Raw genomic sequence first — 16,479 nt, 5'->3', positions numbered from 1 at the left:
CATAAATCATCAGCATACACGAATTTTCTAGACGTTGTCCTTAGGTCAGAAATATACAAATTGAAAAGAAGAGGGGCCAGAACTGACCCTTGTGGGAGTCTATTGTTAAGGTGTTCTTGGCTTGCTCATATCATCATCTAGAACTACCTGTATTATTCTGTTCGATCAGATGGGTCATTTGTTTACATTTCAGTATTTTAAGGAGCTTGTAGATCATGCCGTTCCTCCATACGGTGTCATATGCAGCTGTCAAGTCTATAAAGACTGCACCAATTGGAAGGCATTTTTTGAAACCAGATTCTATATGAGTTGTTAGGGCCAAAATTTGATCTTCAGATTTGTGCCTGGGCCTGAAACCGACCTGTTCATGAAGGAGAGTATTAATAATAATAGTGCTAATTCTATTGTAAATAAGTCTTTCTAGTAACTTAAGACAGATACTGAGCATGCTATAGGTCTGTAGCTTTCAGGTTTATCAGCTGGTTTTCCAGGTTTCAGGATGGCTACTATTATCTTTGATTTTTTAAATTCTGCTGGTAATCTACCACTCTGTAGAATATTAGAAAAGAATTTTGTCAGCCATTCCACTATATTTGGTCCAGAGTTTTTAAAAAAATTCAGGGTGAACATTATCAAATCCATGCATTTTGCCAGTTTTCACTCCCTGGAGTGCAGCTAGAAGTTCTTTGGTAATGGATTCAATAGACTGGTCACTTCAGAACAACTTTCTTTAAGTCTGGTCAATTCTTTCCTTATTATTTTAGTGTGGGTTTTTTCTGATTTGGCTCTGGACAGATTCACTATCTGATTGGCAATACAGTTGGCACTAACAGCAGCTTTTGCATTGGGGCGATGAGAATTACCACCCAACTTTTTAAGGAGACTCCATGCCTTCCTGCTTGAATGTTTAAAGTTCAGCCTTTTGAATGATGTCAATCCATTTGTTCTTTCTAGATTCATTTAAGCTGTCAATAAGATCATCTGCAACATCCACACGTCTACTATTCAGAAGGTTGTTATAAAGTGCTTCGCTGGTTTTGCTTCAGCCAGGTATGTATTCTTTTCTAGAATCTCTAGGGATGTGTTTTTTGGCTGTAGAAATTACTATTTTCACAAATCTTCTGTAGTTATAAGGTTGTGGTGGAATCCAGCACACATTTTTATCTAGATCTGATGAAAAGCTGTTCCAGAGTTTCTTGGCAAAATTCCAATGTGGTATTGGTGTAGTTTCAGTATTTGGGATTTGAGGGTCCATGTCAATAAAGACAGGTCATTGTTGACTGTGTAGGAATCTTTCTAAGCACGATGGCTGGTTAGCACTGGGAGGCCCCTTTTGATTGGTTGTTACAAAACACATGTCAGGATTGGTGCCACTATTCCATCTAGCCGAGTTAAAAGTACAGTTATCCTTGGGATCAAAAATCAGATCTGTGTTGTTTGCCTCTGCCCACTCGGATAGCTTGGCATCATTTGCATCAGTTTCTCTATAACCCCATATGTATGATGATTGTTAAGTCTCCAGTATAAACAGCAGAATGCATTAAGGCTGGCAAAACTTCATCAGGCCAGCTTGTAGACATTCATTATTTTTAGGTCATTAACTTCTATAATAATGTAAGATATGTTTGAAACATCGCTAGCAGAAATGAAACGGATCTTGGTGAGTGAGTTTTGGGCATAGGTGGCTACCCCATGCATCTGATGATATGTTGCTCCTATAAAATTGAAACCTGGAATGGAGCCCTTTCTCGTAGTTGTGGTTCATTGCTTGCATGGGTTTCTTGTATGATGGCAATGTCAATTCTGTTGTCATGAAGAAGTCTAGTAAGACATTCACTATTTAGCCCTGCTTATACTTTCTACATTCAGCTGGCAGACTCTGAGCAGTTGTCCAAGAGAACGAATCTTAGGGCACTTCTAGTTGATAGAATGAGTCCTAGTTTCCGTCATTGTAACCTGATAAACCATTTGTATATGCATGTACACTAATCCAGGAGATCCTAAGATAGTCTGGGTGGCCAAGTCATTCTAGCTCTTTAGCGTTACCCAGGATGCACCACGTGGAGGCGAGCTAGAGTTGCATCCCAACTTTGTGTTTTGACTAATTTCTCTCTTATTCCATACAAATGTATAGTTGACTTCCTACCATACCAGCTTTGTTGATTCTGTTGTCTGTTTCTTTATTTAATTTACCATCTTCACTAAAAATCACACCAAAGAAGATGAAATGTTTTACTTGTTCTATAGGTTCTCCATTCACAATGCAGTTCATATTTTCAGTGCTTCTGCCTAAATTGAATAACAACAGTTATTCAATTTAGTCAGGCTTGAATCTTGCAGACTTGAACCAAAATTATTTAAAAGTATAACATCATCAGCATAAAGTAAACAGCTGAGATTAACATTTCCAATTTTGATATCAGCTTTAATACCACTTTCCTTCATAATGTGATCCATATCGATAATGAATAATAGAGGAGATAATGTACATCCTTGGTCTGACACCAGATTTAACATCAAACCATCGTCCTGCACTTCCTTCAATTCTAACTGCTGACTTACAACTGAAATAAAGACTAAGTATTGCTTGATATAATGCTCCATTGATATTGTTCGCCCACCAATTAGAGATCCTTCAACACTTCTGTGCATGTCAGAAAAAGGAGAATCCATTCCGATAATAGGGTAATCAATCTGTCTTTTGGGATGAGTTTGTTTATTATTACAGGTCGGAAAATTTAGTTTTTCTTTTGTACATAGAGTATTAACAAAATTAAAAAAGTATAGCATAAAATAAAAATTTAACTAAGTTTATTTTTAAGAAAGTTTTGTATAAAATAAAAATAATTATACAGAAAAACAGATATTTTTTCAAATGAACTTAGATATTCTAAACTTACAGTTGAGAAAACTGAGACACTTTATCGTCCTAAACCAATTAATTATTTATGACTTGTTGTGACTTTTAACAAACCCATGCAAAAAAAATGTTGGAAAAAAATACCATTATCAAATCTTTTAATCTTCAGAGTCATCTGAATTGGTGTCCGAATCACCATCACTTTGACTTAAACTGATCACCAAAGGTTCGCATAATTCTTCGATAATTCCATCTCTGTCCCAATACATATTTTCCAATGAGATGACATGAGAGCAATATTTTCCCCAGTTTTGAACTGTAATACTTTCAGTCGCCTGTTCCGAAAGCTTAAAAAGTTTCTACGTGTCGATATCCCCAGTTATGTTGTGATGGAGAATGAAACTTTTCACTTCTGCCTAAAACATACTCAATAGCATTAATATCACAATGATATGGTGGTAACCTCAAAGCTAGAAATCCATGCTCTTTGAGCATCGTGTCGAATTTAAATAGTTTAACTGTGGGCGAGTTTCTTTTGACCAAATTAAGCAATTCAATTTTTTGCATATCTGGGGAATGAGAAATGTTATTTGCAGAGAGCCAATCCATAAGAACTTGCTTCTTATTAGACCAATTTGGAACTTTGTTTAATTGAATAGGGTGATATGAAACGTTATCAATTATAACAACAGCATTTTTAGATAGGTTTGGAATCAGTTTTTCTTCTGCTCACTTTTCGAAGATCGTAGAATTCATTTGCCCATGGTAATCTCCAGTAGTTGAATTGGCTTTGTATAGTAAGTTTGAATTCGGTAAAAAATCCATTTCTCCACCCGCACACAAAATTATTATGTGCCGCAAGACATTTCTGGTTTGTAGCGCTCTACATTCTTCTTTAGACTGCCAACATTTTCCATAAGTTAAATTATTATCAATCTAAGTTTCATCTAGATACACAATCGGTCATTTCTCCTCCCTGAAATGTCTTATTGCTCTCAAATACTGCATTCTAGATAAAACAATGTCACTTCGCTCTGTGATAAGTTTCCTTTTATTCTGGGACTTTTTAAAACAAAATCCGATTTCGTGAAGTATTTTCCTTTAAAGTTTCTCTTTTCCAAGGAACATTAATTTTTTCTTTAAGCACAGGAATCAATTTCGGAACAGTTGGCGCTCTTTTCTTGACCACGTAAAATTCGTGAATAGTTCTTCTTATAACGTCTACATCAAAATCATTCAAAGCTACGGTTTCGATGGTTTTCTTTCTCTGGTGCTTTATTTAGGAGATTTAACTTTTGGCTTACCTTCACCTTTTGATTCCCTACAAATTCTTTTAATAGTCGACCCCAATAAGCCTGCAATTACACTTGCACGTTTTATGACTTGAGAAAGGGGAACAAGGAGACAGCCTTCTGACGATTCTTTTTCACAGAATGTCAGCACATTATTCAATATTCTTTTGCAAGAGCTACTGAAACGTTTAACAACAGAACTTGTTAACTGTACTGGATCCTCATACAAATTAATAATAAAAAATAATGCAAAAAAGCGACAACAAAAATCAAGCTAGTACTAGTACAGCGACAGACAAGAAAGCACGTGATTTCTCATGTTGTTGACCAATTTGTATGTCCTTCATTTCTTTCTCCCCTTCAGCAAGAATCAACTATTCTTGGCAAAATGACAAGCAGAGACCTACAAATGGTGGGCATACTATACCATATAACTGTAGCATTTTGAATAGCTTTTCTCTTGGCACCTTGTCATATGCCTTTCCCAGATATACAAAACTTAAATAGAGATCTTTGTTATATTCCCATGATTTCTCAACTATTTGTCGTAAAAGTGAAAATCTGATCCTCACAGCCTCTATTTGGCCTGAATTCAGCTTGTTCTTCACCAAACTTCACTTCCACTGTCCTTCTCAACCTTTTCTCAAGTATACTTGCATAAATCTTACCAGGAACACTCAGTAGTGAAATATCTCTGTTATTCTCACAATAGTTTTATTTCCTTACTAAATAACTTAAGGAATTGACAACATAGATATGAATATAAATTAAATTACACTTTAATAAATATTTCCGATATTTCAGCAACGTCATGTTTGCCGTCTTCAAAAGGAACTTACAAAAAAGGCACGGGCACGTAGGCACTATAACACAGTAACTAAGAAAGAAGTGATAAAGCTGTTGTTCTCCTAAAATTCCTGATGGTGCCTCCTAGCAGGCTAATTAGGTGTTCTTGGCTGTTGGGCTGAAGGTCTGCTGATATAAGCCTCCCAAATTTGGAGCAGTCTCATACAACCAACTTTGTTGAGGTTTGGAGAGTTTCTTAGGGCTGAGGCTGATTCCATAAATAGTCTTTCGAATTTGTATTTGCTACAGTGTATTACTGTAGCTTTCTTCCACCGTATTCTGTGGTGTGTATCCAGAGCATGGTCTGCATGACCAGAATGGCTGTACTTGTGAAAACGGATGTAGTCCTTGTGTTCCGAAATTCTGATATTCGCTGTCCTGCCTGTTTGGCCAAAGTAAGACAGTTTACAGCTGCAAGGGAAGTGGTTGGTCTTTAGTGGAGCGAATAAGGGATGCCAATTTTCTGTATGGTCTGCAACAGGAGGTCAAGTCATGCTTTTTTAAGATTTTGGTAATTTTTTCCCGAGGTGCCTCGGATATTGGGAATGGTGATGGATTTTGAGTAATCCTTGTAGTGGAGGCGGGGGGGGGGGTTGTAGGTTTCAATTTTTTTTGGATTTTTTTTGGGTTTGCAGATGTATGACTTGTATTCTTCTAGGTGGATGGTTGCTGATCTACCTGTCTGTTCATTAAAGCTACATTAAACTCTGAGAGATTTTTGAATAATGCAGTGCTTCCTAGTTTGTGGTGTTTCTGTGGAACTGACCATTGTCTCTTTCAGCAAAACAGTGCATTCTGTCATAAGATTGTTGTCATAACTATGTGGTTTATAGACATGAATGTCACCACACTTGACTAGCCTCTACAGAACCCTGATCTCAACCTATTGAACATCTGTGGGATGAAGTGAAGCATTGGGTGAGGTCAAGGGACATCTGCCCCACAATAGTCCAGGACCTCATTTATGCCTTCAGGAAGAATGAGCCAGTATCTGATTGATTGCTATCCTATGCTTGTGGATAGCAATCAATCGAATTGCTATGTGGAAAGTATGTCCCATAGGATTGCTGCAGTCATTGCAGAGAAAGGAGGTCCATCATTATATTAAGGTGGGCACCATGGCTGTTTATTCCTCACACTATGATGTCTATTGACTTCTCTCCTAGCAGTGTATACAAGTAAAAGAATATTAGCATTGTTTGTATTTTCAATATGTTTTTTGCATAAAATATCTTAAAAGCTAAAAATTCTGTTAAGAAAGACATGAGCAGATTTTTTTTAATGACATTTTCTACTTTGCATGTCTCAGGTACATTTTGTGCAAAGTGCATGTTTTTTTTTTTTTTTTTTTCATTTGTTGGTATAAAAGTCCTATTCTGGTTGTATTAATTTTATTGAAATTCAGTATTTGAAATCCTTACAGAAATTGACAAAGTCATCTGATCAATTTTCAGCTATCTTTTCGTCGGTACAGAATTTATTGTACTGTTAATATGTTGTTGAGGTTATGAGTAACGAGACTGACAAAATGTGCAAATTGCTTTACCTGTTCAAGTACATTATTTTCTAAGTTTATTGAAATTTTTTCCTTATCTTTTCTTTTTTTTTTTTTTTTCAGTTTTGCTTAGATGGATTTTCATTCTAAAAGTTTTGCGCTCTTCATTTCAAATTTTGTCTTTTCCAAAGATAGATAGTAAATAAAGTTCGTGAGAGCAGATGACCTCCATGACTCCTTTTTCTACTTTGAATTTGTCCACTTTTATTTTATTAAATTTGACAGTTGCTTTGGTATGTTTATAATAATTTGTAATCAAGGTTTGTGTTTCTACATCTAACGTCACAGATTTTAAGATATTTATCATTTTGTTTCTGTGAGTGGAATCAAATGCTTGAAGTCAATAAAACTATAATATATATATATATGTTAAAGATACCAAGAAATTTTATACTTGGTTTTAATCCTTTTCCCAAGTAAGCAAAACAAAGTTTTGTGCATGAAATATATTCACATCTGAGCTACTTGTATATAGAGGCTAATGACTTCATATCATTTGCCTTAGTATGTATCCCATAATGCAAAACACATCCCCATTCTGGTGTGTATAATACAATGCATAATGGGAAGGGCCACTATCTAGACCAATTTCGACCTTTATTGAGGTCTCTTCAGTGGGAGCCAGGCCCAGGAGAGATACCAAGGTTGAAGTAATTCAGAAGTCATATATATCTCATATACAAGTAGGCAAAAGGTTCTTGACCTTCTTAATAAAAATTATCTAATTTAACACGTTCGTTGCCAAGCTGAAAATTGGAATTTCGTGTGGTGGCCAATTTTTTTTTATTTTTTTATTTAGTTTTTATTGTGCTCAAAATAAGTTAATATATTATTTATATGCTTTTATTATTATGTACATAGGATTTATGTACTCTAAATATCTATTACGTGATATCGCGTGATATGTAATTCGGTCAAACAAGTTATATATTTTACAAATAAACATTTAAGTATAATAATTATAACTTTAATTATCAGTCTTTTATAATCACATAGAATTTTTAAAAATAACGTACAAATAGAAAAAAATAATTATCAAAAATCAACATTTATAGGGAACTTACTAAAAAAAAACAATAACAATACTCAAAATAAATAAAAACCAAACTTCAAGCACGCTAAATCAACGAATAACTAAACAAAATCGTCGCGTTGTCGCCTTGTCCGAACACCGCCACTGTGCGCAGTGGCTAACATAAACAATAGACAATGACTGGCGGCCATCCCCACTCCATGAAAGTTGATCCCTTCCCTAGTGGCCAATATAAATATTACGCGCCGTTTCGCTGTGGCCACTATACTATTCCGCTTAGAAACTCGATAACTTGAAACCCGATCACGCGTGATCGGGTGGCCGGTGAGAGCACGCATCACGCAATATCGCGTGATTGACACTGAACATGTTAAGAGATAAATTATCTTTATCTCTTTGTTTGATGAGACATAGATATAGAAAGTTTTTTACATTGGGTGTAAATGTGTGCTTTGCATTATGTGATGCATACTAAGGCAAGTGATATGAAGTCATTAGCCTCTACACACAAGTAGCTTAGGCGTGAATATATTTCACATGCAAAACTTTGTTTTGCTTACTTGGGAAAAGAATTAAAACCAAGTATAAAATTTCTTGGTATTTTTAATGTATTTTACACTCAGTACTTTTCAGCCAGACTATTAACTGTAATAATATGGTCCATGTTTAGACTTCTTAGATATGAAGCCTGCTTTATCTTCTCCTGGATTTAGAGAAAGATGTTGGAAGTTTATTTTCCATGTGGTTAGACTATAATAAATTTAATTTAATCCTCTATCCAAGTGTAAGCAAGCAAAGTTTGTGCCTGAAGTATCTTCAGGACCGAGGCAACTCGTAGTAAAGGTGGACCAAGCTCTCATCACTCCTTGTCTCAGCATCTCCCATAATGCAAAGCACTTCTCCTTGCAGACATCTATGCATTAAGGAAAGGGCCACCACCCAGACCAGTTTCAACCTTTATTGAGGTCTCGTCAGTGGGAGCCAGACTCAGAAGTGGTGATACTAAGGCAGAAGCAATGGAGAGGTCATATTTACCCATACGAGCTGCCAAAAGATGTACCATCTTATTATTAAATTACTCTGGATTTAGAAAAAGATGTTGGAAGCTTCTTTTCCACTTGGAAGTCACAGGTTTGCTGAACACAGAGTGTTTAGCAAACCACACTCAAACAATACTATCAATTTGTATGTGAAAAAACCTGTACCATCTGGGAAGACAGTCACCATGAAGGGGTCTACCTGATCAGCCACAGCGGGTACTACCTTTTATCATTCACAGTGTAGTGTATGAGTCTTAGGACTGTAAGTGATTCCCAGGAAAACATCCACATACCATAATGCATATTTCTGTTGGATCATGACATTGAGGCAATTCCTTCCAAAGGTTTTTGCCTATCTCCACCTTCCATATACATGGTATAACTGAAAGAAAGGTTCATCTGAAAAGGCAACTGTTTTTTCAATCTTGAGTAGTCCAGTGACCTCTCAGATGCTAACTGTAAATATAGTTAATGGTTAAGCATGGATATTTTGTCTGGTTACTTTGGTGGTTCATATGGAAGAGGAGTTTGGATCATCATTTAGGAAACATTGTCATTCTTCCCTTGGTTAAATTCCATGGTCAGACATTCTACAGTTTTTTCATTTATAAGTTTGCACAAGGCAGTAAACCTGAGTTCATCACTATCATGAATGAAGTATGGACAACCACTATTGGCTCAGTGCTGAGGTATCTTCCCATTATCCACCTATTCTTGGAACACCTTAACTAGCAAACAGACTACAATAATTAAACATTTCCCAGATACTGCCACCCTTGAACTAATACCCTACAATCATGCTTTTTTTTTTTTCCAAGTCTGTCAGATCTTGTACCTTTGCCCATGTCACTCAGCAGTTTCAGATGAACAGTAAATCACACATACCTCTAATATCATGTATCCAGTTTTAATAATTTAATGATATCAATAGCTTTAATGGAATATTTGCACTACACATGAAAATAACTTTCACAGCTTACACATGTAAAAAAAAAATTATAGAATTTATTCAAATTCATAAATCATGTGTATATTGCTCGTGTCTCAGTCACAGCTGAAGTATATGATATTACACTATTGCTGGAACGAAGAAGTTTTGTCTGGAATATTTGCACTACACATTAAAATAACTTTCACAGCTTACACATGTAAAAAAAAAATTATAGAATTTATTCAAATTCATAAATCATGTGTATATTGTTCCTGATTCAGTCACAGCTGAAGTATATGATATTACACTATTAAGTTCAAAGGAACAATTGTAGTAAGTTGTGTAGATAAAAATTATTAAAAACAATTAAATTAATATTTAATTAAATAATTAAAAAGCTTATAAAGAATCACTTCCCAATACTTGGATATTGGCATACAGTCTGATCTGTTCTGGTGGGGACAATTTCATAGCATTTCACATGTGAAATGGTATGAAAATCCTTGCAATTTGAACTTGCTGGAACGAAGAAGTTTTGTCTGGTTCCAAAGAACTGCTTAGTGTCAATAGCATGAGAAGTAAGGCCAGACTTACCAGTTTCCAAAAATGTAATACAGTCACGATGTTCTTGAATTCTAATCACGGCACAGTGGCCAGTCTGTGGCCAAAATAGGAAAGATGACCTGAGCAGGGTACTTGATAGACACTAACAGGTGGTAACATATCCTTTGTCGATGCTTTCTGAGCTGCTTAGGAAACATAAGATTGAATTTGCAAAGAATCCTTGCTTTACACATTGGATTGTAATCTGTTGGAAGGATGATAATTATCAGTAATTTTTTAAATGGTAGTTTTGTTATATCCATTACTTATCAGATTGTTTTTAATTTTGTTCAGTTCATCTAGCAAAAGGGGGAATCAGAAGAGCAAATCATATAAGCTGTAGGCATAAAGATTCTTGATAATATCCATTTTTTGTGATTAATGATGGTGGGAGGATGAGTGAATGTACCTGCCAGAAAAGGTTGACTTCCAAAAATTCAGCATGACCTGTGGGATTACGCATTATTACGGTATCCAAAATGGATAGTTGATTATCGGATTCATGTTCAATAGCGATAGAATTCTTTGGGTGTTTTTTAGTTTGCAAAACCAGTTTCTTTTCATACTCAGACTTGGCTTTCCATACAACAATTGTGATTCTCTTCTGCACATGGTATTTGTTTTACGTCATTCTTTTATTATGAATCTCTTGCTTGATAAGATTACACGTACGGGAATACGATGAGTTTATTTTCTCTAGGAACTGAAGTAATTCTGACTCAGTGTGGGACCAAACTGCAAATATATCACCAACAAAACATAACCATATACGAGGCTGAGGGATTAGTGTCAAAGAGTTCTTTTTCTAGATGCTCCATAAAATAATCAGCTAAGGCTGGTGAGAGAGGACTGTCCATTGCTGTTCCTTCTGTTTGTTTGAACAACTTATTGCTGCATGTAAAATAGCCTGTGTTGATGGTAAATTTAAATAGGTTGACAGAGTTTTCTGGGATATCAGATTGTTAAAACTGAATAGTCTCTTGTAGTGGTATGTTGGTGAATAGCAAGACTACATTAAGAAACCATAATCTCATAATAAGGATGTCAACCCACTATGCCCAATAATGGACTTTATTGATTCTCTAACTTACTACCTTGCAAAATATCTCTCTCTCTCTCTTTCTCTCTTTGTGTTCGGAATCTCACTGGCCATACCATCTCTTATATCAAAAACAGTCTTCACTTCAAAGAGAAAATAAAAATCTACATCTGTCTGATACTTTTGATATAGTTTCCCATACACCAACATACCACTACATGAGACTTCAGTTTTTACAATTTGATTTTAATATCATAATTGATCATGATGTCTGAATTTTTTTGATTTAGATTTTTTTTTATTAAGGTTTTAAAATGACTAGAATATTTAATGATGAAGATAAATGGTTTGTAAGCAGGCAAAGCAAAATGTATAAAACAATGTCTCTGGATTATCTAACCTTTTACATGTTGATAAAACTAAAATGCTCTAGGTCTCCAGTGAGATTGTATTAGTGAACTTCATATTAAAAAAAAAAAAAAATTTTAATTAAATTCCATACTCCTTGAATAAATGTGTGCAGGAGTATGGAATGGAGTGAGGTTTAATGAAATTTCATTACAAAGAGATTTCATTGCTATATGATAGATAGTTACTGGGAGTTAGTAGCAAGTTTCTGACTGGGCAAGTGTAAGAAAACATTTTTGTATATGAAATATCTTCATGAACATACAGTTTGTATATAGAGGATGTTGACTTTATTTTGGATTGCTTTAGTATCATCATAATACACAATGTATCCCATTTCAAAGGTGTATTATTGCAAGTAACACTATCCAGACCAGTTTTGACTTTTATTGCAGTCTCATCTGTGGAGACTGACTGTTAGTTGGATACATCTGTCTTTGCACCACCCTTGCACATTGGGATTACCATACATTCTTTCTGCTCCTATGTAATCATCCCTGTTCTGAGACTTAAATTATATAGCCTAGTCAAAGGAATAGCTAGTTCAGCTGAACAGTCTTTTACCAACTGTGCTGATTTCCCATCAGTCCCTGTTGCTAAATTCTTATTGAGTTTGTGCAACAGCTCTAATACCTCCTCCTCATAAACCTGGGTTTCTTCATTAAGTGAAGAGGCAGCGAGGAGTGCAGTGTTGCATTCACCAGGTTGATAGCTGTTAGCAATCAACCTGGTGAATCATTCAACAAATGAAGAGATCATTTGTTGAATGATCTCTTCTGCATCTGTTCACATTTGCACCATCCGCATTCAGTAGTTATTCTTTCATATTCATTTGTCTTTTAATTGCAGCATAATGATAGAATTCTTTGGGATTGTTTTTTAGTTTGCAAAACCAGTTTCTTTTCATACTTAGATACATTTCATTCCTACTCTATTTAATTCTTTAAACTCTAGGGACACATTCTGATATTGCATTTAAATATTTTTTAAACACTGCATGTGCAGTGTTTAAAAAATCCTATCTGACAACTTGATACAATGGCACAGAATTCAGCATACTTCTTGGTTGGTCAATTCTGTGCTTTGTAGTTCAGCTTGTAACTTTTTCTGAATGGAATATCCATAAACTTAGCTACTTCCCAAGTTAGTGCCATATGGTCACTGTTACCAATCAGAGGCAGAATAGCACATCTTTAACTGAAATCCCCTCTGACACTATAATCAAAACTATCACTCTTTGACTTTGAGTTTCTTCTGTCACATGCTGATTGATGAAGTTGTCTCAAAACAGCTCAATAAATTCAGTTTCATTCTTCTCATTAGATTTGACTGCTACTCAATCAATGTTTGGATAATTAAAGTCTCCCCATTATGATTACTCGTTTTGCACCTATCTTCTTTATTTGGTGATGCATTTCTTCATCACTAGCAATTGATCCACCACTATGTCTGTAACAACACCCCACTATGTATTTGATCTTGTTAACCTCCACCACGCACCAGATGACGTCAAACTTGTTGCCAGATGAAAAACTCTTACTAGTATTACAGTTATAGGTCTCAGTATATGTTTATTATTATTATTATTTTTTTTTTTTTTTTTTTTTTTTTTTTAATTTTATGAGAATTCTATTTTCTGTGGAAGTAGAATGAAAGGGGATTATTTCATATAATATTGTTTCTCCTGTGTAATATGGAACTAGTTAAAAATGACATATTTTGATATAACAAATGCTCTGCAGATATTGTACATATAAACTGCTAGCCCATTATTATATATACACTTTGCATATTATGATATTTTTATTAATTAAAATTATATGATTATATCTGCTGTTTTTAAATTTTATGAGAATTCTATTTTCAGTGGAAGTAAAAATGAAGGGGGATTATGGCTACTTATCAGCTGCAGACTGGCCACTATTGCCTGTAAGATTTTGTAACTTACATTAGTCATTTGCATATTCTATTGTTTTTCAGTGTAGTTATGAATAAATTAGAAATAAATAAACTAATTTCTTTAACTCAAAAATATTCTGTTGTTTTCGCTTACTTTCATATGTCAGTTTTTAAACCATTAGTTGGAGGCAATATAGTAAATTTTAGTTACACTTAGTTCATTCCTATGTTTAGTTAGAGTGTTAAAGCTTATTAATCAAAACAAATTGAATACATCAATATAAAATTGTTGATATACCATAAAGAGGGATATGTAATGTTGAATGGTTATTCATCATTCTTTATGGTATTACACAACACGAGAAGTCATCATCATCCAATTCCTTATGTATACACCTTGAAGAAATTTGTACAATACGCTGCTAGTACTACATGAAACGCTTACTTGATTACAAATTTCCTGTCAATAATTTTGAGCTAAATTAGCCAATTTTCTGTCAGGTCTTCAATATTGTCAATATATTTCAATCATCTAACAACATGCTTCCAACTACATCAGTCCACTTAGAAATTGGTCTTTTTCTGTGTCATTTTTCTGTCTCCAAACATCAAACACCTCTCTTTGCTAAATCTTTTCCTTCCCATTCTGATTAAGTGACTATACCACTTGAGATTAGCTCATCTCATGCATTCCTAAATGTTATCACTGTCAGTTCTTTCCTAATATCTTCTTTAATATGATTCTGCTATTGATGTCATCTGTTCGCTCTCCTAATTTTTCTCAAAGCTCAAAGTCAGTGTCCTCTAGATTTGATTAACTGTTTTGTTTCTAAACCAGCTGCTTTTTAATGTTTAGACTAATTTCTTTATTATTCTAAAAAATTTGTTCACTCAACTCCATATCATACTAGTTTTGCTTATTCTGTTGTCTATTTCCATACTTAATTTGCCATCTGAGATCGATTAAGTCATCATCATCAAATTCCTGCCATGTACCCTCAAGGGGTGTACAGGATATGATAGTACTACATGAAAAAAATTACATCATTATTAATTTCCTATCTACAATTTTCCTCCAAACAGTCTGTTACTTGTCAAGACTCCAACATTATCAGATCTTATATTTCTATCGTCTAGGCACTTTGTACTGCATCAATCCACCTATATCTTGGTCTTCTTCTGGGTCATTTTGCTGCCAACCTGGCAGAGAACACTTGTTTTGCTAATCTTTCCTCGCCCATTCTGTTTAAGTGACCATACCACCCGAGATTAGCTCTGCTAACGCATTCCTGGATGCTCACAATGTCAAGTTCTTTCCTAATATTCTCGTTTTTAATATGATATTGCCATTGATGCCATCTGTTCATGCCTCTAATCTTTCTCAGGACTCTCATATCTGTGGTCTCTAGTCTTTGGTCAAGTGTTTTACTTCTGACCCAGCTCTCAGATCCATAAGTTAAAACTGGTTTGAACACTGTCTTGTATACAGCTAATTTAGTGCTCCGACTAATTTTCTCTTATTCCATGTGAATTTATTCAATTGACTTCCCACCATACCAGGTTTGCTGATTCTGTTGTCTATTTCTATATTTAATTTACCATCTTCAGTAAAAATCGTGCCTAAATAGCTGAAATGTTTTATTTGTTCCACAGGTTCTCCATTCACCATGCAGTTGATATTTTCAATGATTCTGCCTATTTTCATTGTCTTTGTCTTTTTATTGCTGACCTTCATACCATATCTATTACAACAGCTATTCAATTTAGTCAGAGAATCTTGCAGACTTGTAGCTGATTTATTTAGAAGTATAACATCATCTACATAAAGCAAAGAGCTGACATTAACATCTCCAATTTTGATATCATGTTTAATACCACTTACCTTCATAACGTGATCCATATAGATAATGAATAACAGAGGGGATAATGTACATCCTTGTCTCACACCAGATTTAACATTAAACAATCTTCCTGTACTTCCTTCAATTCTAACTGCTGACTTACAACTCAAATAAAGACTAAGTATTGCTTGATATAATGCCCCATTGACAACATATAACTGCAGTGTATTGAATAGCTCTTCTCTTGGCACCTTGTCATATGCCTTTTCCAAATCGACAAAACTTAAATACAGATCTTTATTATATTCCCATGCTTTCTCAGCTATTTGTCGTAAAGTGAAGATCTGATCCTGACAGCCTCTATTTGGCCTGAATCCAGCTTGTTCATCACCAAGCTTTTCTTCCACAATTCTTCTCAACCGTTTCTCAAGTATAGTTGCATAAATCTTGTCTGGAACACTCAGTAGGGAAATACCTCTATAATTCTAACATTCACTTTTATTTCCCTTTTTATATATGGGTATTATGAGAGCTCTACTCCAATCATCGGGAATTCATCCCTCTGTCCAGGCTTTCTGAACTATGCAGTACAGCCACTGTAAGACTCTTATACCACCATACTTCAGCATTTCTGGTCGAATATCATCTACTCCTGCTGCCTTTTCACATTTCAAGCCTTTGATGGCTTTTTCTACTTCAAGTATGGTGGTATAAAAGTCTTACAGCACTCTTTCCTCCATTTCAAAGCTTCTTCAACAACCTCCAGAATATTTTGCCACCTTCTTGATATTTATTTTCTGTGTTCTTGCCAAAGTCTTCCCATGACTTCTGTTTAGCTAGTTTTACACACTGTTTAACATTCTTGCATTTGTCTCTATATTCTCTAAGAGCACAAGCTGACTTATTTGCCAGGAACTTTTGATATGCTTTCTTCTTTTCCTTCACTGCTTCTTTAACTTCTTGTGTCCACCAGGGAGTTCTGATTTTTTTATCCTTACAGACAACCTCACCACATGCCTCTCTGGCAGAATCAATCAATGTTTTCTTCAGAGTTTGCAACTGAATCTCCAAGGTTTGATTCCTGTTCTCGAACTCTTTCATTTTTTCTTCAATAATCTTTGTGTATTTTAGT

At 34.9% G+C, this 16,479-nt stretch overlaps 1 protein-coding gene across 2 annotated transcripts in view; it reads left to right on the top strand.

Moving 5' to 3' along the window:
- Positions 1 to 16,479, top strand: part of LOC150105074 (Golgi-pH regulating cation channel) — a 450,265-nt gene that overhangs the window by 152,188 nt on the left and 281,598 nt on the right. For both annotated transcript variants that reach the window (XM_090395474.1, XM_090395473.1), the window contains exon 10: positions 13,475 to 13,536. In XM_090395474.1, the coding sequence (XP_090251600.1) occupies positions 13,475 to 13,536 (62 nt within the window). The remainder of the gene's footprint in view (positions 1 to 13,474; positions 13,537 to 16,479) is intronic.

Source organism: Typopeltis vanoorti, chromosome 7 (genome assembly GCF_054136105.1).
Source record: "Typopeltis vanoorti isolate ZY-2024b chromosome 7, IOZ_Tvanoo_1.0, whole genome shotgun sequence".
Lineage (NCBI taxonomy): Eukaryota > Metazoa > Arthropoda > Arachnida > Uropygi > Thelyphonidae > Typopeltis > Typopeltis vanoorti.
The sequence above is the reverse complement of the archived record's forward strand: the minus strand, read 5'-3'. Positions and strand labels throughout refer to the sequence as shown.